This window comes from Mesoplodon bidens, assembly GCF_964165515.1.
Source record: "Mesoplodon bidens genome assembly, chromosome: 11".
NCBI lineage: Eukaryota > Metazoa > Chordata > Mammalia > Artiodactyla > Ziphiidae > Mesoplodon > Mesoplodon bidens.
The window spans coordinates 41,400,242-41,420,160 of NC_138167.1; the positions used below are offsets into that span (position 1 = coordinate 41,400,242).

General features: G+C 50.6%; 2 protein-coding genes across 5 annotated transcripts in view; one reads left to right on the top strand and one right to left on the bottom strand.

The window, feature by feature from the left end:
• Window positions 1-8,638, bottom strand: part of MARS1 (methionyl-tRNA synthetase 1) — a 24,017-nt gene extending 15,379 nt beyond the window's left edge. Inside the window, exons 1-10 of one of the 2 annotated variants that reach the window (XM_081248568.1) lie at window positions 8,493-8,637; window positions 7,580-7,670; window positions 7,341-7,419; window positions 7,128-7,262; window positions 6,705-6,780; window positions 6,285-6,457; window positions 6,000-6,106; window positions 1,894-2,010; window positions 1,546-1,749; window positions 383-584 (exon numbers count right to left, since the gene is read on the bottom strand). In XM_081248568.1, the coding sequence (XP_081104694.1) occupies window positions 383-584; window positions 1,546-1,749; window positions 1,894-2,010; window positions 6,000-6,106; window positions 6,285-6,457; window positions 6,705-6,780; window positions 7,128-7,262; window positions 7,341-7,419; window positions 7,580-7,670; window positions 8,493-8,601 (1,293 nt within the window). In that variant the 5' untranslated portion in view covers window positions 8,602-8,637. Of the gene's footprint in view, window positions 1-382; window positions 585-1,545; window positions 1,750-1,893; window positions 2,011-5,999; window positions 6,107-6,284; window positions 6,458-6,704; window positions 6,781-7,127; window positions 7,263-7,340; window positions 7,420-7,579; window positions 7,671-8,492 lie in introns of both variants that reach the window. The other variant, XM_081248567.1, reaches the window with a different exon arrangement.
• Window positions 7,692-19,857, top strand: ARHGAP9 (Rho GTPase activating protein 9). Of its 3 annotated transcripts, none has more exons than XM_081248564.1 (19): window positions 7,692-8,072; window positions 12,487-12,554; window positions 12,865-13,198; window positions 13,473-13,696; window positions 14,651-14,875; window positions 15,063-15,176; window positions 15,376-15,480; window positions 15,710-15,771; window positions 15,900-15,990; window positions 16,219-16,314; window positions 16,459-16,557; window positions 16,781-16,922; window positions 17,031-17,138; window positions 17,483-17,581; window positions 17,753-17,830; window positions 17,978-18,031; window positions 18,280-18,414; window positions 18,767-18,872; window positions 19,507-19,857. In XM_081248564.1, the coding sequence occupies exons 1-19, from the start codon at window positions 8,063-8,065 to the stop codon at window positions 19,676-19,678; spliced, it is 2,322 nt and encodes a 773-aa protein (XP_081104690.1). In that variant the 5' UTR covers window positions 7,692-8,062; the 3' UTR covers window positions 19,679-19,857. The 3 variants fall into 3 exon arrangements, with proteins under 3 accessions (XP_081104690.1, XP_081104691.1, XP_081104692.1); XM_081248565.1 differs by having other exon boundaries at window positions 7,702-8,164; window positions 13,121-13,198; XM_081248566.1 differs by lacking the exons at window positions 7,692-8,072; window positions 12,487-12,554; window positions 12,865-13,198; window positions 13,473-13,696 and adding an exon at window positions 14,159-14,547.
• Window positions 19,858-19,919: the final 62 nt, after the last annotated feature.

The window sequence follows — 19,919 nt, forward strand, 5'->3', positions numbered from 1 at the left end:
AAGCACATAGTAAATGCTCAGTAAGTATTTATGCAATGAACTGAGTGATGAGTTGCCAGAACAGAGGAGGAAGAGCCACTGGTGAAAGGTCTTGAATGCTAAAACAAAAATCCTATGGACAACAAGGTCCTACTGTATAGCACAGGGAACTATATTCAATATCCTGGAGTAAACCATAATGGAAAAGAATATAAAAAAGAATGTATTTGTATAACTGAGTCACTTTGCTGTACAGCAGAAATTAACACAACACTGTAAATCAACTATACTTCAATTAAAAAAAAAAAAAGGAAGAAAAAAAAAACCTGAGGCGGATCAGACTGGGAGTCCCTTAAGATTAGAGACTGTCTCCTTCCAGGCTCCCAGGAGCCCCTCCTCTCACCTTGAGCTCGATGGCATTGATAAGCTTGCCACACTTGTCACACTGGTCACCCCGGGCCTCCTCGTAGCCACAGAAGGGACACACGCCCTCCACAAAGCGGTCAGCCAGGAAGCGGGCACAGTGCTCACACCGCAGTTGCTCCACAGTATCTTGCAGCACAAAACCTCGGGCCACCAACCGCTGGAAGATATCCTGGGTAATTCTGACGAGGTGAGCAAGGGACAGGGGAGGGGTGGACCGGGGGAAGTCAGAGGAAGTGGTGCGCCCCTCCCTCCTGCCACTCCACCCAGGATCCAAACCCATTCAGTCCAAGTGCCAAAGAAATCAGTCAGAGGCCACTTAGTCACCTGTAGGGAGTTTACTGATGAGCCCAAACACCTCACATAATCTCCCCACATGATCTCTTTCCTCATCGCTCTAGGATTTACTTTTGTAAAATACAGATTTATCTGTTTTGTATTCCTCATTAACAAAAATCTCCAAAAGGATAATAGGACTGTTTAGTTCTTTGATATGTCCTAAAAATTAAAATTAAATCAGAGTGGGGCTTCCCTGGTGGCGCAGTGGTTGAGAGTCCGCCTGCCAATGCAGGGAACACGGGTTCGTGCCCCAGTCCGGGAAGATCCCACATGCCGCGGAGTGGCTGGGCCCGTGAGCCATGGCCGCTGAGCCTGCGCGTCCGGAGCCTGTGCTCCGCAACGAAAGAGGCCACAACAGTGAGAGGCCCGCGTACCGCAAAAAAAAAATTAAATCAAGAGTGCTGCTAAACTGCACAGCACTCTCAGCTGGCAGCCTGTCTACTATGCAGTTTTTATAAGGATGATAATCAGGCAGAGGAAAACAAGTGTATTTGTTATAAACACAGGAGTGAGAGGGGCTGTCCTGAGACAGTGGCGGCCAGGAAGAGAAGGGAGGCGGTAGAGGGAAGGCAGGTCCTTCCCATGAGCCTAAGTCCTGTCTCTTCCCTCCCTCAGCTGCACCTTCAGCCCTAGTCAGGCTTCTGCACACAATGAATCCCCGTAATAATGCTTGGGACACATGTCAGGACAATATCCGGATGTTTGGGGGTGGGGGGTGGGGAACAATCTTGGTTCCTTCTTTCTGTCTCCTAGATATTCTCACTGCTCCCACTCTCCATTTCTGCCTGATTAGAGGAAACCTACTTGGTCTGCTGCGGAGTGGTTGTCCGACCAAAAATGTCAAACGAGATATTAAACCAGCGGTAGATGTCGGCGTGGATAACATGGTACTTGTCACAGATCTCCTGGGGGGTTAGACCCTCCTCCATAGCCTTGGTCTCTGTTGCTGTACCATACTCATCTGTCCCACACAGATAGAGGGTGTTCCACTGGCGGAGCCGGGAGTACCTGGAAGGGAATGTGGTGATCATGGGGCCCCATCTCAGCCCCTCCCATGTACCCAGGATCCCTCTGGCTTCCCCCCCCTTGAGGCCTCCTATTCCCTTGGGGCCCACTGCTCCCTCAGGGCTTTCCCCCAGCAGCTGGCTCCACCTGGCAAAGACGTCAGCACTGAGCACGCAACCGATGATGTTTCCAAGATGGGGGACATTGTTGACATAAGGGAGGGCGCTGGTGATGAGCACATTCCTCTCCCCAGCCACAGGCAACCTAGTAGGGAAGAGGAAGAGAACAGTCCAGGGGGGAGAAGAGAGGGTCAAGAGGGACCCAAAGTGCACAGAACACCCAGATGCATCTGTTCTACTGTAACAGGGTCACGTCCATCTGAAGTCTTTCCTCACATGAATCCACTGGAGCATAAACTCCCCCAAAAGCCATGAGATCCCTACAGTTGCGAATACAGGGCCCTGCCCACAGCAAGCAAGCCTCGTGTACTGCTCGTAAGAAGCCTCATTCTGACACTGAGCTCGGTCTCTCTTTACTACCCTAAGTACTCCTTTTCCTTCAGCTCATTCCCAGGCTCCAAACTCTGGGGTATTGACAACTCTCCACAGGATCTGTCCAACCACCATCATTTGCTGACTTCCTAGTGCCACCCAAAAACGCTTTCCCAGCACTGACCTCTTCCCTTCTTCCCAAGTGCTATGTTAACATTACCTCTACTCACTACCTGAAATGCTTACAGCTCGCCAGCCCATACACAAGCCTTCCCAAGTCCTCTCATATCCCTTGTCTCCTCCCTCCCTAACCCATATCTGTCTCTTCCTCACGGCCTGACTCAAACCAGCAGGAACCAGCCATTGCCTTCATAGCCACCCTCTCCTCCCCACTTTCCCAGATCATTCATAGTCACGCCACTCAATCTGCTGTCGGAAGTCACTGTCTGCTCTTCTCACGCTTCATCACCAGTGAAAGCTCAGCTGCACACACCCTGTATTCACCCCCCTCCCCAGCACTGACACCTCACCAGGTTTCCTTTCATCTTTCCAACCATTCTTTTCTCTCTTTTTTCAGTTTTAACATTTTTTTTATTGAAGTATAGTTGATTTACAATGTTGCGTTACTTCCAACCATTCTTAATCTACAATTGCTGACTACCATCACTTACCGTATCCTTCAAACCCTGGGCATCCTGCGAGCTCACCGAGTCCCATAATCTCTTCTGCTAATAGAGACTCCGATGATTCCCTCATGTTAACCTTACCCTTCTTCCCAGCTGCATGCTATATATCCAGTTAGATGTTCCATCTACTTCCTGGAACATTTTACAGCTCATTTCCTTGAGAAAGATCTCACTGTTTTCTCCTGGATTCATTGACTTTTCTCCCCATGACTGAATACCATAGTTTTCTCTGAAATCCAGCTTAGAAATCAGCTCCTTCAGGAAAGCCTTTCTTTACTGACAACCGGCCTTCCACCCAGTCATCCTTGTATCCTGAGTCCATAAGCATCTTGTACCACACATTCTGTGGTGCTCCTTTTGTGTCACCCTGTAACGTCTCTCTCATCTTGAGTGGGCTTACTACGGTGGCAGATATGCACCACCACAGAGTACGCCCAGGGTTCTGCCCTCAAGAGGGTTACGTTCTATCAGACAACTTCTAACTGGATCAGTGAGATGAGAGGTACAAAGTGCCCAAGGAGCTCGAAGGAAGGCAAGCATCTCCAGCCTAAGACTAAGACTTAGAGGCAGAACTACTTGAGTTGGGCCTCGAGAATGGGTGGGAATTTGCCTGATCAAGACACTGGGGATTCTCTGTACAATTTCTTACAACTGCATGTGAATCTACAATTATCTCAAAATAAAAAGTTTAATTTTTAAAAAAGTAAAAAAAAAAAAAAAAAAAAAAAAAGACACTGGGGATGTCCTTCAGTCAGAAGGAAAAGCACAGAAGATAGCCTGGTTTGGCTCTAGGGTCTTTAGCCAATTGTCTCCTCCTCTAAGTACACATTTAAACACGTTAGCCTGTATAAACACCCGAGAAAATCTATCTCCTATTCTTTATTACCTCTAAAACAATCCTCAATAGGTACTCAAAGAAATACTCAAAATGAGTGAATGAACAAAGGACAAACTTTCATTAATTCATTCAAATTTTGTCATAATCTACCAAATGCTTGGCCTTGTGCTAAAACATGTGTACCATAAAAGAACAGAGAGGCCCTGCCTTCAATAAGCTTACAGATTAGCGAGGAGACAGACATGTAAACAGACAATTATAGGGCTTCCCTGGTGGCACAGTGGTTAAGAATCCGCCTGCCAATGCAGGAGACCCAGGTTTGAGCCTTGGTCCGGGAAGATCCCACATGCCGCGGAGCAACTAAGCCCGTACGCCACAACTACTGATCCTGGGCTCTAGAGCCCATGCGCCACAACTACTGAAGCCCGTGTGCCTAGAGCCCGTGCTCCACAACAAGAGAAGTCACCGCAATGAGAAGCCCGCGCACCACAATGAAGAGCAGCCCCTGCTCGCCACAACTAGAAGAAAGCCTGCGTACAGCAATGAAGACCCAACGCAGCCAAAAATTTTTTTAAAAAAAGTTTAAAAAGAGACAATTACAACATAATATGACAATGGAAGCTCCCAGAAGATGAAGCACTTATGACTCTCACAAGCTCTATAGAGAAAGAAATGATAGAACTGGTCTCTTGAACAACTGTACAGCAGGTAGGTAAGATGCAGGCATTCCAGGGAGAAGGAAGAGCATGGGCAAAGACACCAAGGTGTGAGAGTGTATGATCTCAGCCTGCCTTCCTCTTAAAATTCATCTTGACCCAACTGCCCCTTGACTGACCAGCCTCTAGCCACTAGCCTTTTAGAAATTCCTTATAAACAACCAAACACGATGCTTGCTCTATCTGAGACACCCTTCCCCCAGACTTACCCTTGCCTAACTCTACTCATCTTGCAAGTCTTATTTCCCCCTTTTTTTTTTTTTTGGCCATGCTGCGCGGCTTTCGGGATCTTAGTTCCCCAACCAGGGACTGAACCTGGGACCTCAGCAGTGAAAGCGTGGAGTCCTAACCACTGAACCACCAGGGAACTCCTGCAAGTCTTAGGTCAAATGCCATTTTTCTAAGTTAATCTCCCATGATATTTTCTCATAGCATCCTGTTCTTTTCCTTCATAGTACTTACCAAAATTTATAATTATACCTTTGTGTGACAGGGTTTTTTTAACTTTGAATTTTATATTGGAGTATAGTTGATTAACAACGTTGTGTTAGTTTCATGAGTGACAGTTTTTTTTAAATACCTGTCTATACCACTAGACTCAAAGTGGTATGAGAGCACAGTCTTATCTGTTTCGTTCCTCTCTATAGACCCAGTTCCCAGCACACAGGGCCTGACAAGGAGTGGACACTTAAATCTTTATTGAACAACATGTTCAGAACTACAGACATTTCATTTCGATGGAAAAATCTACATATGTGTGTGAATATTATCTTAGCTATCAGGAGAGTAACAGAATATGATGCTAAGCATGCAGGCAGGGGCCAGATCATGAAAGGCCTTGTGAACTACACAAAGAAACCATCTGTAGAATTCTGAAAAGGAAGGCGAGATGATAACATAGGCAGTTTTAAGCAGCCGTCCTGGTGGCAGTGTGGAGCATGGGATGGCACGGAAGGAGAAGGTAAGAGATGGTGAGGCCCAATCTCAGGTAGCAGCAGTGAGGATAGGGAGAAGGGATGGATACAAGGACTCTTTAGGAGTTAGAATCAATGACCTGGTAATGGAACAAATGATACAAGCAGAGATGAGAGAAGGGTATAGATAGGTGACACCAAGATTTCTGGCCTGGATTTTTAGGTGGAAGGTGGGAGTCATTCACTAAGACAAGTGAATGAAGGAGAAAGAGAAGCTGGCAGGGAAGGTAATAGGTTTGGTTTTGTACACGTTGAGTTTGCAATGCCAGTGGAGGTGAAGGAATCTAGGAGATAGTCTGACAACTATGTCTGGAGCTCAGAATAGAGATGTGCACTGGAAAAAACAGACTTAGGTGCAATCAGTAGACAGAAAGTAGCTGAAAACATGGGTGCACATGGGACTGATGGACAGTATATCCAAAGTATTAGCCAAGAGGTTGAGAGGACAGAAAATCAAAGGTCAGCAAAGAGAATTTGACAGGCAGGTACTGGCTCTATCAACAATTTCCACGTAAGAAACCAAGCCCCACTCATGTGTGCCTACTCACACTGGATTCTGCTGTGGCTGAACAGGGGGCAAGCTTTCCAGGCCCTTCTCCCAAGCAGCTACAGCCATGGCAATCTCCTCCTCAGATAGGGTAGCCAGCTCCTCCTCCTATGAAGAGTGGACAGTATCCCTCACCAGGTGAGGGGGGGGGCCACAGAGTAAAGAACTTTTCTCCTTGTTCTCCATGAACTGAAAAAGTTAGTAGTCATGCTCAAAGTCCCTCTCCAAGCCACCCACCACCTCACACACTGAGGCTCTGTGGGGACCCCTCTGCTCTGTTCCAAACCTCAGGCTCATTGCTGACAGCCCTCCCCTCAAGGGAGCTGGGCTGGGGCTGTTTTTGGAGGTAGGGCCGGAGGGCCAGGACACCCTGCTGCTTCAGCACAGTCTCTGCAGCTCGCTGACATGGCTCCTGAGAACTCAGTGTCTGGAACCAGCTGTGCAGGGCACCCAGCTCCTCTGTGGCATGGAAGAAAAGAGGCAATCAGTAAGACCGAGAATGGGCGGGCAGGAAGGGACCTCCTCCCCTTCTTCACAAAGTTTCTCCAGCTGCCTTTCCCAGTTCCCTCAGCCATCTTTCTGCTATAGCTGCCCTGTCAAGCTACACCTCAAAATGGGTCCTCAATATTCTATTGCCCACTCTGGAACCCCTACACCAAGCTCCTGGGGTTGGGGCTGGTGGAGAAGTGATATGCACAGTTCTCACCAGGGAGGTATGCCGGGTCTTGGAGTAATGGATATAGTGCTCCCCACAAAACAATGTCAGCTAGAGATTCTGTCTCCTTTGTTGAGGAAAGAAAGGAAGAAGAACACAGGTGAGACACTCAGTTTCTTCCCAATCGACATAACAATATCGTACATTTCCTAAGCACTTACTATGTGTCAAGCACTGTGTTAAGCATTTTAAATTACCTCTCTTAATCTTCACAATAATCCACTGAGGCGGACAGTAATACATTACCCTTACTTCAAAGGTGAAAAAAATGAAGTTTAAAGAGTTTTTGTGAGTTTTAAAGTTTACACTGCTAGTAAGTGGCAGTTCGGAAGGTCTGAACTCTGAATACAGTCTTCCTTCTTAATTCGTATATCATACAGCTTTCCCCAGTACCCATCTCAAGGCCCAACTCACCCCAGCCAGGAACGGACAGCTCCGACGACTCAAGCTGTGGTCAATATGAGTCAGGGCTCTCCGGACCAGGCTAAAAACATCTTCTCCCTTCTTCCCTTGGACCACTAAATAGTACAGGGCAGCGGACAAAGCTGGCTAAAATGCAGGAGACACGGGTCAGGGCAGCCATGCAGAGCAAGAGCCTGCCTGCCATTCCCCACATCTCAGTCCTACCTGCAGCTCTGTCGCTTCCCATTCCAGCCACTGGTTGGTGAGGTCATCTTGCTCCCAGCCAGATAACAGAAAGAAGTATCTACCCAGGGAGAGAGCAACAGAGGTAGCATTAAAGGGGCCCATTTGTCTAGCCCATTTCTCACCCCCCAGTGAAACAGTGGTTATAAACAAGGCTACACAGAGGACAATAATCCCTGATTCTATTCAGCCACCTCCCTGCATCAAGGACCAGTACTGACCGACAGATTGCACTGGTGGAGAAGAGGTAGTTGCCACTATCCAGTTGCAAGACAGGAACCTTAGGCCGGGTCAGGAACGGGACCACACACTCTGACCCGGGAGAGGAAGACGGGTGAAAAACAGAGAAAAGAAAAGAAATGCTTTGTCAACTTAGAAGGACAACTTCCCGGGGGGTGGGGAGGTGGGGGGGGATGGGCAGTCTCACGGAGAGGGTCCAGGATAGGACCACTGAAAGGGGGTGGGTCCAGAATGAACTGGAGAGACCAGCAGGTGTTCAGCTGAGACAGCCAGCTGGAAACAACAGATGGGGACTGCAGTGAGGAGGTGGTGGTACTGGGGTAGTGCTGCAGCCAAGAAGTGGAACAACTGAAAATAATTAGAATATCTGAGAATGATCTGAGCTACAGCGGGAGAACAAATTAAGAGAACTGGGAGGACTGACAAGAGAACCGCTTAAGAGTCACCCAAACAGATGGCTGGGAATGAGAAGAGGTAAACCGAAGAGAGTATGTGTGTCTCTGTGTGCTTAGGAGAGGAAAGCAGGGCTTCCTAAGAACGACAAAGGAGAACCTGGTGGTTATCATGTGAGTGACGTGGGGCGGGGGGGGGGGTTGCCTGATAGGCGTGGGAGAAGGTTGGAAAAGGGAAAGAGGTTCACTGGAGTGAGGCGAGGTCCTGGAAGAGGAAGGAGGGGAGGCAAGAGAAGGGTACACTGAGGGTAATTAAGGGAAGTGACGGATGAAAGGTACGACTGGGAAGGAAGAGGGGATGGGGTGCCCAAGGATAATGCGGGAGATGGTTGACGGGAGTGCGTGGGCGGGGCGGGGTTGACGAAGACAACTGTAGGGTGGTCGTCGGCGTGTTTTCCGTCCCGCCCGGCTCATTCACCGCCCACCAGCACCAGCAGACTACCTTCCGGGCCTACAGTGCTGATAAGCAGCTCCGCTCTGCCCTGGGCCCTCCCGGCCGCAGCCAGCACGGGCAGGCTCCCCGGGGCGCCCTCGCTCACGAACAACCTCATTTCGCCGTGGATCTGATGCAACCGGAACCGGTCTCCAGCCGGTGGAATGTACGACCTCCGCAAGGCACGCCGGGAAATGGAGTTCCGAATGTGGCCTTTCCCCCGGCCAGACTCCCGGAAAGTAGACTATTTCTCCCATCATGCAACACTAGGAAACAGGAAAAGAGTGTCATAGAGATGGAGGGGCAGTAGATGCTGTGCCAGAGCAGCACTTTTTTGGTGGGAGGGCCGAGGAGACGTTTACGTGTGGGGCTCGGCGCGCTTTAATCCTGTAACGCAGCCCAAGGGCGGTGACGGAAACCGAGGCCCCCAGTCATCTTGCTGAAGTGGCGATGTCATGACAGCGGCTATTCGCAATGGCTGACTCTCGATTCGAGTTCATAAGAATCAGAGTTTTAGAGTTGAGAGTTATGATAAACTTACGTTAGTGACACAATGAAAATTAGGGTACGTATCTTATTAACAAAAGAGAATGTGACTATTAAATATTGATTTAATACCATTCTGAAGCGCATATGCAGCCAGACAATCTCATTAAAGGGAAGGGAGCATGTAAAGGAAAGAGGTAAGTTGAGACGGAGTAAGAAGGCTAAGAGTTTGTCAATAAGTATACGTTATTCAAGGAAGCACGTATCAGTAATTGAGAAAGGGACCCTTCTTAATCATCTTTGTATACGTTTAAGATTAATTAATACCTAATTGTACTTATGAGCTGAGGTACAGAGAGGTTACTTTGTGCTATACAATGCATTGAAGATACAAATATTCACAAAATAGATATAGGCTTCTGCCTTAGCGGAGCTCACAGACTTCCTGGGAAGTCAGAAAGTCAAATAACCTTTAAAGTGTCATGAAAGTTATAATGTGGGAATGTAAAGTCTGCTGTAGGGTCTCCTAGTTAGGGCCCCTACATGACTCTAAGGGGTTAAAAGAGGCCTTCTGTGCAAATGGCCTTTCAACTGAGATCTAGCTGAAGAGTAAGAGTTAGCCTGGTGGAGGTTGGTAGGAGTGGGGAGAGGAAGTGTTTCAGGCAGAGGAAACAACTTATGCAAAGGACCAGAGACCTCAATGCTCTTTAGGAATGTGAGGAATTAGTATGTGGCTGGAGTATGGAGTTTGTGGTGGGGAGTGTGAAAACACTGGCCTAAAAGGAGAAAGTCTCTGTAAACCACACTGTAAAATTTGGACTTTACTCTGAGGAAAATGGGAAGCCTTTGAATGGTTAAGTCAGGGGAGTGGCAGGCCATTTTTATGTTTTAGAAGCATCACTCTGGCTTCTGTGCCAGGAATGGACTGGAGAGGAGTAGAACTATATGCAAGGAGACTAGTTCAAAGATCATATTATCTGGGCTAAAAAGGGCGGTAGTTGTAGGGGTTAAAGGAAGTAGACAGGTTGGAAAGATTTAGTGATCAATTAAATGTGAGTGGTGAGGAAACAAGAGAAATTAAGGTTGGCTGCCAGGTTTCTGGCATGGGCAATTGGGTACATCCTCTATGTGCTCCAACAGATGATAGTATTTCCCCTATCACAGTGATTATCACACTGTATTTTAATTGTTATGAGAGGGCCTCTTTTTTTGCGAAATCTTAGCTCCCCAACCAGGGATGGAACCCATTCCCCCTGCAGTGGAAGAGCTGAGTCCTAACCACTGGACCGCCAGGGAATTCCCCAAGAGAGGGCATCTTAATTGAGAATGCCTAGCACACGGTCCTTGCCCTGGCACGTATGGTAGTAAGCATTCAATAAATATTTATAAATTTAAATTTAACTTGGGAGTTCCCTGGTGGCCTAGGTTTTAGTATTCCGGGCTTTCACTGCCATGGCTCGGGTTCAATCCCTGGTTGGGGAACTGAGATCCCTCAAGCAGCATGGTGCAGCCAAAAAAGAAAATAAATAAATAGGGACTTCCCTGGTGGTGCAGTGGTTAAGAATCTACCTGCCGATGCAGGGGACAGGGGTCCGAGCCCTGGTCCGGGAAGATCCCACATGCTGCGGAGCAACTAAGCCCGTATGCCACAACTACTGAGCCTGCGCTCTAGAGCCTGTGAGCCACAACTACTGAAGCCTGCGTGCCTAGAGCCCCTGCTCTGCAACAAAGAGAAGCCACTGCAGTGAGAAGCCTGTGCACTGCAACGAAGACCCAATGCAGCCAAAAATGAATAAATAAATTTATTTATTTAAATAAATAAGTATATTTAACTTAATGGTTGTACTAGAAGAGAAACAGATTTGGGGGGGAAGCTGACAAGTTCAGTTCAGAACATACTATGTTTGTAGTGCCTGTGAAAAACCCAAGTGGAGTTTTTCAGTGGACAATGGATTAGACTGGAGCTCCAGAGAAAGATCTGGACCATAGATATGGTGCCAGCAACGTATGGAGGTCATTTGAGCTGGGGAGAGAATAAGATCACCTATGGTGTATAGAATGCAAAGGGTACAGGATCTCAGACAGACTTCTGGAGTTTAAGAAGCAAGCAAAGTCCTTCCTTATGCAACGGAGAAGGAACTGCTGAAAAGGTCAACTGTGTTGGCTGTTGCTGAGATGTCAAGGAACATAAGGACTGCAGAGTGTCCCTGCAAAGTTAGGGGTGACCCTATGAGGAGTGAGCTTGCAAAGGTGAGGGAGTGAGGGGAGAGGAAATGGAGACCCCCGTGTGTAGGCAACCTTCTCAAGAGGTTTGTAAGAAGGAAGACAGAGATAGGGTGGCAACTGGAGAGTACAGTAAAAGGAAGTTTGTCTAAAGATGGGAGAGACTTGGATATGTTTAAAAGCTAATGGTAAGGAGCCAATAAAGAGGAAAAGCATAAAGTGCAGGAGAGATGGCAGGGAAGGCAGAAGAGGATGAGATTTGAGCACTTAACAAACACCAGATGAATGGATAAATGAATAAAGTTGGTCACTATTTTGGAAGTGGAAAGGGAGAGTTGAGAGGTAAGGTTCTCCACAAGTTGAAAACAGAGCAAACTAAGGAAGACATCACTGAGACAGAATCCCAATACTGGCAGCCCGGGCCTCAAATCACGTGTCAGGGGAGGAGAGCTGGCTGTCTGATGTCACCAAGGGGATGGGGCACTCCCTACCCCACATCTCCAAAGCCAGACAGAAATCCTCACATCTTGCAGTGGAGAGACTGAGAGAAGGGGAACAGAGGCGTGGTCAGGTAAGGAGGAAGCACAGGTGTGGGGTTTAAAGCTCTGGCAACCGGACAGCGGAGGTCAGTTCCCACCTTCCACCAGGGAGAAGCTAACATTAGTCCCCCATTCACCCCCATAAGCTGTCAAAGCATCCTGTACTACTTGTCCATAGTCCCTGATTCAATTGTAATTAATAAATTTATTATGTCATCAGTTAAGGTCTGTCATTAAGCTTTAAGAAGGCAAAGGCTATGTCTATCTCCTTCCCTTCTCTTATCTCCAGTAGCTGACACTGTTCTTTTCACGCAGGAGGTGCTCAGCCAATCCTTGTTAAGAACATGAATGAATGAACCCACACACTAAATGGTCCCACCCAAGAGGCTTATGTACAGAGGATCATATCAAGGCTGCTCAACTCCCCAAAACACATCCTAAATTGAGAGGATGGTATTTTCACCTCTTCCTCAAACTCTGAACCCCTCTGTGTTTCTCCCAGCCACTTTCTCTTTCTCTCCAATTTGGTCTTAGTATTTCTCTGGCTCTGTTTCTCTGTCTTTATGTTTTTTTGAATCTGCACAGGAAGCACGCAGTTTTAGGTCTGAGGTGATTGGCAATAGAAACATTGGTGCTTGTGTAAATTTAATAAAGGGTCACACATTTTTGTATCTTTGTCATTCATTAACTCCTGTCTCTTTGCCTGTGTTCTCTGTCTCAGACCTGATTCTTTCTCCTCATCTTCTTGTGTCCAGCTCAAGAGTCCCACCACCACCCAGGACCAGCTCCTCTTGTCCCTGGATCTTCTGATTGGCCCCAGAAGGTACTTGGAGGAAAATCACCCAGCGAGACCCCCTCCTCTGATTTCCTGCCTTGCTGGTCTCGAAACCCTGCTGACCACATCCTCTCTCACCTTACTTACATACTTCCTCATTAGTCACATCAGCCAGGACTTCTCAGCCCCCAAAACCTGTTACTGACCCCCACTCAGGCCCTCTGCCTTACCCTCTCCTCTTACCCCAGGCTCTCTATTCTTCCCTTCTACCCCACACTGCTCTTAGAACCATGTCTCTCTGCCTGCAAGAAGCCACTCCTGTCCTTTTCTGGATCTCCCTCACCCCTTTTTCCCATAGGTGACAGTACCGACGACAGTGCTATCGAGCCGGTGGTGGCCAAGTACCCGGGGAAACCTAGGGCTGGGGCCCCGGAGCCCTTCTCGGGGATCCCAGCTCTGTGCCCTGTATGCCTTCACTTACACTGGGGCAGATGGCCGGCAGGTGTCTCTGGCTGAAGGGGACAGGTTCCTACTGCTTCAAAAGACCAACTCAGACTGGTGGTTGGTAAGGCGCCTGGGAACACCCTCCACCTCTCGCCCCATCTTCATCCCAGCTGCCTACATGACAGAGGAATTCAACCCTTCCCAGAGCCCAACAGCCATCACCCCCAGCCAATCCCTCTGGACTCCTGGTGAGTAAGTCCTCCCCCATCACCTTCCTACCTCCCTGGCTTCTGGGAATTATTGGGAAGATCCCCTTCCCCGAAGCTTTTGCTAATCCTCTAGTCCTACCCTTCATCCCCACCATGGTGTCCCTATCGCCTCTCCTTCCTAGTCTCAAGCCTTCTAGATCTCATGTAATTTTCTACCTGCTCTTGTCTTCCCTGTGAGCCCCCAAGATCAGGGACCCAGCCAAGACCCATGGGGGGACCCTGCCCCCAACTCTTCCCATTTTTCTGTTTCCAGGGCCAAAGTTATTTCCTGGCTCCCTGGAGGAGATGCACCTGTATCAGGAAACCCCAGGCAGAGCCCAGGCTACATCTGAGCAGCCTCCTCCTCTTCCCCCTAAATTGTGTAGAAGTATCAGTGTTAGCAACTTGAGGCCAAGCCTCCTGAAGCCCTTCCAGGAAGGACCAAGTAGAAGATCCCTTTCCCAGGAAGACTTGCTGACAGACGTCGATGCAAACATGGTGAGTCACAGTGCTTCTTCTGAGCAGTCAGTCAACAGACATTTACTGCTGGGCTTAGTTCTAGGCACATTAGCAAACAGGACAGACAGAATCTCTGCCCTCAAGGGATTCCCATGGGGGTGATGAACACATAAATAAGACAGCCCTTGGTACTAATAAGCGCTACCAAGAAGCTAAATGTGGTGGAGGATGAATGAAGTGGTCTAGGAATGCATCTCTGAGGACATGACATTTAGTTGAATCTGAATAAGGAGAGACAGCCCTGAAACAAATGAGATGAGAAGGAATTCTCGCTGAGGGACAGCAAGTAGCAAAGATCCTGAGGGTACGTGGAACCTGGAAAATGACAGAGGGACTGACAGGCCAGCTTAGCTTTGCTTTTCTCTCTCAGCCTCTTGACTCCTGGCCCAGGGCAGGGTTTTTTGCTGTGTCCTGTCTTGCTAGCTCAGGTCACCAGCAAGTTTCCTCTAGAGATGGAACTCCCTTGATCTTCCTGAAGATTCAGCCCCTCCCCTCTCTCTTACTTACTAGTGGGTGAAAAATGGCCCCTCCTCTCTCACACACCGCTAGCAGGGGTCTCTGACCCCTTCTCTGTCTCGTTTTACTCTGGAGGATGTGAGGATGGGACGCTTCTCTCGACCCCTCCCTCCACGCACACGGAAAGCCTGTTCCCCTTTCTTGAGGTCCTCTGGTGGGGGTGGGGTGGGGGAGGAGGGAAGTTGGCAACAGGAAGTGAGGAGAAAAGCAAAGACCGTGAGGGAGGGAGTCAAAAAAAAAAAAAAAAAACAACCAGCTGCAGGAGACTAGGGTTTCTTCCTCAGTACCTGGGTCACCCCAGCCAGGAGGTGGTGGTGAGAAAATGGTGGGGGAGAGAGGAGGAGATGGTTAGGAGAGAGAAGATTGGGGAGGGGCACAGGGAGAATAACTACTTCTTTCTTCCCCCTTTCCTTGCAGGCAAGACCCCAGACCTTCATGTCAGAGCCCCCTGTGTACTGCAACCTGGTGGACCTTCGCCGCTGTCCCCGGTCCCCACCCACAAGCCCTGCATGTCCCCCGCTGCAGAGGCTGGACGCCTGGGAGCAGCACTTGGACCCCAACTCTGGACGCTGCTTCTACATAAATTCGCTGACTGGCTGCAAATCCTGGAAGCCTCCACGCCACACTCGCACCCGAGAGATGGTGAGACCTTCCCTCCTGCTTGTCCCTTGTCCCTTCAATCTCCTCCTTTCCCCTACTGATCCCCAAAGTAGTATGTTTTCTCACTGGGACTCTCAGGAGATCAGACAAATCAAAAAATTGTTATGAAGGGTGTTGAGAGCCGATTGAGGTGGCATCTGGATGGAGTTTTTCCTTTCCCTCTCCCCAGAACCCTGGCTCCATGGAGGGGCCACAGACCATGAATAGGGACAACGGTGTCCCGCAACCTCAGGCAAAGGACTCAGAATCTGGCACAGGGACGCCAGGACTTTTCGACTCCCAGGTGAGATCCCTCCCTCCTCCTGATCACATGCAGGAAAAGCCATCGTTTTAGACTTTCTCTTTTATGCAAGACATTCTTCTTCAGTACCCCACCACACCCCCTGACTCACACACCCACATGCGCACCCCTCTTCCCCCCTACAGCCTGGGACTCCGAAGTTAAAGTTTCCTCCACCTGTTTCTCCAATCCCTTCCCCCAGGGTTCACCCTCCCTCTGCAGACGCGCCTCCCAGCTCGACCCCTCAGACCAGCCTTCAGCTCTGCAGTCCCCTCGGCCCCTGCCGCAGGTCCTGGACGACCCCCATGTAAGTCTCCCGTTTCCTTGTGACGCCAAGATCCTCCCTGCCCAGCCCCCAGTTCTTGCTCCTTCAGAAAGGTCTTCCTCTTTCTGAGCGTTCTCTGGGTATCCTCTCTTACCGAACACCGCCCACTCAACTTTAAAGGACCTCACTCCTGGGAGATCCCCTGGGGAAAGCCATGGTGACTGTGGGGGGCGCTGGGTGGCTTATTGATACCTCGCTTTCCTCTTGCCAGGAGGTGGAAAGGTCGGGCATGCTCAACATGACCAAGATCGCCCAGGGCGGCCGCAAGCTCCGGTGAGAACTGGGAACACAGCAGGGGCGGGGACTGTCGGATTCCGCGGGTAGCGCCAAGTGTTGGGCCCTCCCCGACGCCAATGTAAATGACCTCTGCACTATTATCACTGCCCCCGCCGCCCCTGCAGGAAGAACTGGGGCCCATCTTGGGTAGTACTCGCGGGTAACAGCCTGGTGTTCTACCGAGAGCCACCGCTGACCGCCCCCTGCACCGTCTGGGTGAGTGTGAGGGAGGGGAGCAGCGGGGGGCACGAGGGGTTCCGGCACAACTACTACCGGCCTCAGGCCTACCGTGGGGGGAGGAGGGGGAGGGGAGAGGGGAGGGGAGGCGGGGAGGGCATGTCGAGAGGAAGGAGCGCAGCCTCCCGTGTCCTCGCAGTCCACCGGGTGAGAGGGAGGCCGTGAGGGGAACAGCGCCGTGGCCTCAGTTTCTCCCCGAATTGCCAGGGACCAGCGGGTAGCCGACCCGAAAGCAGCGTGGACCTGCGCGGGGCCGCCCTGGCCCACGGCCGCCAGCTGTCCAGCCGCCGCAACGTTCTACACGTGAGCGCTCTCTCCCGCTCATCCCCGAAGCCCCGCCCGGCCCGAGGGTGCGCCCCCAGTTTCCCTCACGGGTCTCCCGCTGGGCCTCCCTGCTCTTTAGGCTCCTTCCCGCTGACTCAAGCCCTTTCCCCGCGGGCCCCTCAGATCCGCACGGTCCCCGGCCATGAGTTCCTGCTGCAGTCAGACCACGAGGCCGAGCTACGCGCCTGGCACCGCGCACTGCGGGCGGTCATCGAGCGCCTGGTGAGATGGGTGGGAGGTGGCAGGACAGTGACCCGGGAGCGGCTCGGGCGGGCAGAAGGAGAAGGAACTGTAGGATGTGGGGTGGTGAGGGACAAGGTGGCAGGTAGAGCCCTGGGGTGGGCCTGGGATGTGTGGGACCCCAGCAGCCGGCAAGGGGGGTGCAGATTTCTCTCCTAGCTCTCTTCCAACCTCTGATTCAGCCCATCTTGCTGTGCGGATATAGGATCGAGAGAACCCCCTGGAGCTGCGTCTGTCCGGTTCGGGACCTGCGGAGCTGGAGGAACTGAGCGCGGGGGAGGACGAAGAAGTGGAGTCCGAGCCGGTGTCCAAGCCACTGCTGCGGATCAGCGGCCGTCGGAGCTCCAGTTAAGGGGCAGGCCTGGTGGGCGGGGTCTGGGGGCTTTTCCCCGCTACTCGGAGCCGGAGCCGCAGTCGCGACTGCTCTCATGCTTAGATTCCACTTGCTTCCGCAGGTCGGTGTCCGGAAGGAGCTGAGCAGAACCGAGTACGAAACAAACTAAAGCGGCTTATCGCAAAGAGACCACCCTTGCAAACCCTGCAGGAGCGGGGTCTGCTCCGAGGTGAGATGGGCTGGGCCACCTAGCGCCCTTCTTCGTGCCTGCTTTAGTGTTTTTGCAAGCACTTTTATTTACATCCCGGATCTCAGCATCAGCCCATTTCATGGATGAGAAAACTTCAGCGAGGTTCAGAGTAGAGCTTCCCAGAACTAGATCAGCAGTCTTCTGAGACCACTGCTTTTCCCCCCTGCTACTGATTGTTGGGGGGAAGGGGTATACTTCCTTGCCCAGACCTGGAACAGGCAGGCAGGAGAGCCAGCCCAACTTTGGGGTGAAGACCCATGCTAGAAAGAGCTTTCATGGGTGACGCTGTCACTGGCTCCCCACCTCACTCTGTGCCTCCCCAGACCAGGTGTTCGGCTGCCAGTTGGAATCACTGTGCCAGCGGGAAGGGGACACCGTGCCCAGCTTTGTGCGGCTCTGCGTTGCTGCTGTGGATAAGAGAGGTCACTTTCCCAGAGACCCCAGAATCTCCCCTTCTAACAGGCCAAGGCCCAGAACTCCCCACCTCCCCCATCCTCGTCTTCCTTCTGCCCTTTTGCACTCTACCCTCAGACCCCTCACCAGCACACACTTTAGAGCAAGAATCCTTATCTGCTCCCTGCCTTGTCTTCTAGGTCTAAATGTGGATGGCATTTACCGGGTGAGCGGGAACTTGGCAGTGGTCCAGAAACTTCGCTTCTTGGTGGACAGAGGTGAGGTGGCTGTGGGCAGGTGTGGTACTAAGAACTTCATGTATCAGAATCACAGGGGCTTCTGAGTGAGGGAGCTGGCAGAAAAGGGACGTCTTCTGTCTGGAGCTACATGTCTTAATGCTTGATCTCTTCTTATACATGTTGCAGAGCGGGCGATCACCTCCGATGGGAGATATGTGTTCCCAGAACAGCCAGGACAAGGTACTTACATGAAGGGCCCCTCAGACCTTTAAAAGTCACCCACATCATCCCTGCTCCCCATGGATTCCCCCATGTCCTGCTTCTGGGGGGTTGTCCCCATCCTGATCTCTGCCGTCTTGCCCCACTGTGGACCCCTTAGGCATTCCTGAGGTCTGCCTTAACTGAATCTTTTCCCAAACTCCTGATCTCTCAGTTTCTGGGTCCCTCTGACCATTTCTGAGCCCCTCTGTACCTCCTTCTCCTTCCAGAAGGCCGATTAGATTTGGACAGTGCTGAGTGGGATGACATTCATGTGATCACTGGAGCCCTGAAGCTTTTTCTCAGGGAGCTACCCCAGCCTCTGGTGCCCCCACTGCTGCTGCCCCATTTCCGTGCTGCCCTTGGTAAAGGATGGGAGCTTTGGGCAATACTCTTGATATGGGGTGGAGGGGAAGGGGGGGAGCATGAGTGATACAGAACAGAGTAGAGGTTCCCTTATACTCTTATGTCCCATCCTGAGCACAGAGATGGGAAATAACTTTCAACTAATGTGCCAACTCCAGTTGTTTTTCTGGTGAGTGTTTAGAGGGCTGAGTTTAAAAGAATTCTAAGGTTGCAGTTGGGCTCAGCAAAAAAGAAAGCAGTGATAGATTAATGATGTCTTCACCGAGCATGGGAAAGAGTAGTGAGTTTAGCCACCCCGCCCTAGCACCTTCCCTAACCTCACTCCCATGCCCTTCCCATCACTCTCTCTAGCACTCTCTGAATCAGAACAGCGCCTCTCTCAAATACAAGAATTAATAAGCTCAATGCCGAAGCCCAACCATGACACTCTACAGTACCTCCTGGAGCATTTATGCAGGTCAGGAAGACTGAACATCTTTGTTCATGTTGGGAGGGGGTGGGATGGGGCCTGCAGCTGGGGCTCTGTGTTCAGATGGGGTGAAGGTAGGGAAACACCTAAGTTTAGTGGGTGATGGAGGAAATAAGCAACCTCTGTGCAGAGCACATATTACCAGAGTCAAAGCCTTTTTGCTCAGTCAGCAACAAATGGAGAACTGGGGACCAAGACAAACCCAGGGATGCTGCGAGAGAAATAAGGAAAATCTCACCCTCTCCCTTCCCTCTGCTTCTTTGTCTTTCACTGGGACAGTAGGGATGACTTATTTGGTGGAGTTGGGCCTGGGCAGTGACCTCTGAGAGAGCATAGCCATTTGAATTAAAACCTCCCAAATTGTGAGCAGAGAGGACTCTAGGGGCAGTCTCTGAAGTTGGGAAGAGGTGGGTGTATCCTAGGTTGTATCTTCAAGTTGTATCCTGAAGGCTTCTCCATTGGTTTCATCTCCATCCCCCTGGAGGCTCTCTCCTTGATTTTCTTCAGCCACCGCATGGAGGGATCCCAAAGTGAACTCTTCCTCAAACCTCTGAAAGGTTAGATTTATTTGCAGCGGCAAAGCTGCTGCCCTATGGCCCTGTCTCTTGGCCTTTGCCCACAGGGTGATAGCACACTCAGACAAGAACCGCATGACCTCCCACAACCTGGGAATTGTGTTTGGACCAACCCTATTTCGACCGGAGCAGGAGACATCTGACCCAGCGGCCCATGCCCTCTACCCTGGGCAGCTCGTCCAGCTGATGCTCACCAACTTCACCAGCCTCTTCCGCTGACTGGGGCAAGGAAGAAGAGAAAATGTGTTTCCGGTAATTTCTGTTGGATAGCCTTTGGTGGGGGTTGTTCTGCTTTGAGGATATCCCTTTAAATCCTGTGTCTGCCAGATGACTGTCTCCATCTTTGTGAGTCTGACCTGAGGGGTTGGGAAAGGGTGAGGAAGCTTCTCTAAAGAGGGAAGTGGATGGATTAACCCCTGCTTCTCTAGTTCCCCTGTCATCACCCCTCCCCCAAGATAAT

Coding starts and splice junctions, on each gene's coding strand:
- ARHGAP9 (XM_081248564.1), top strand. Junction 16,558..16,780: donor GGGCGGTCATCGAGCGCCTG/GTGAGATGGGTG, acceptor GTGCGGATATAG/GATCGAGAGAACCCCCTGGA. Junction 16,923..17,030: donor CAGCGGCCGTCGGAGCTCCA/GTTAAGGGGCAG, acceptor TTGCTTCCGCAG/GTCGGTGTCCGGAAGGAGCT.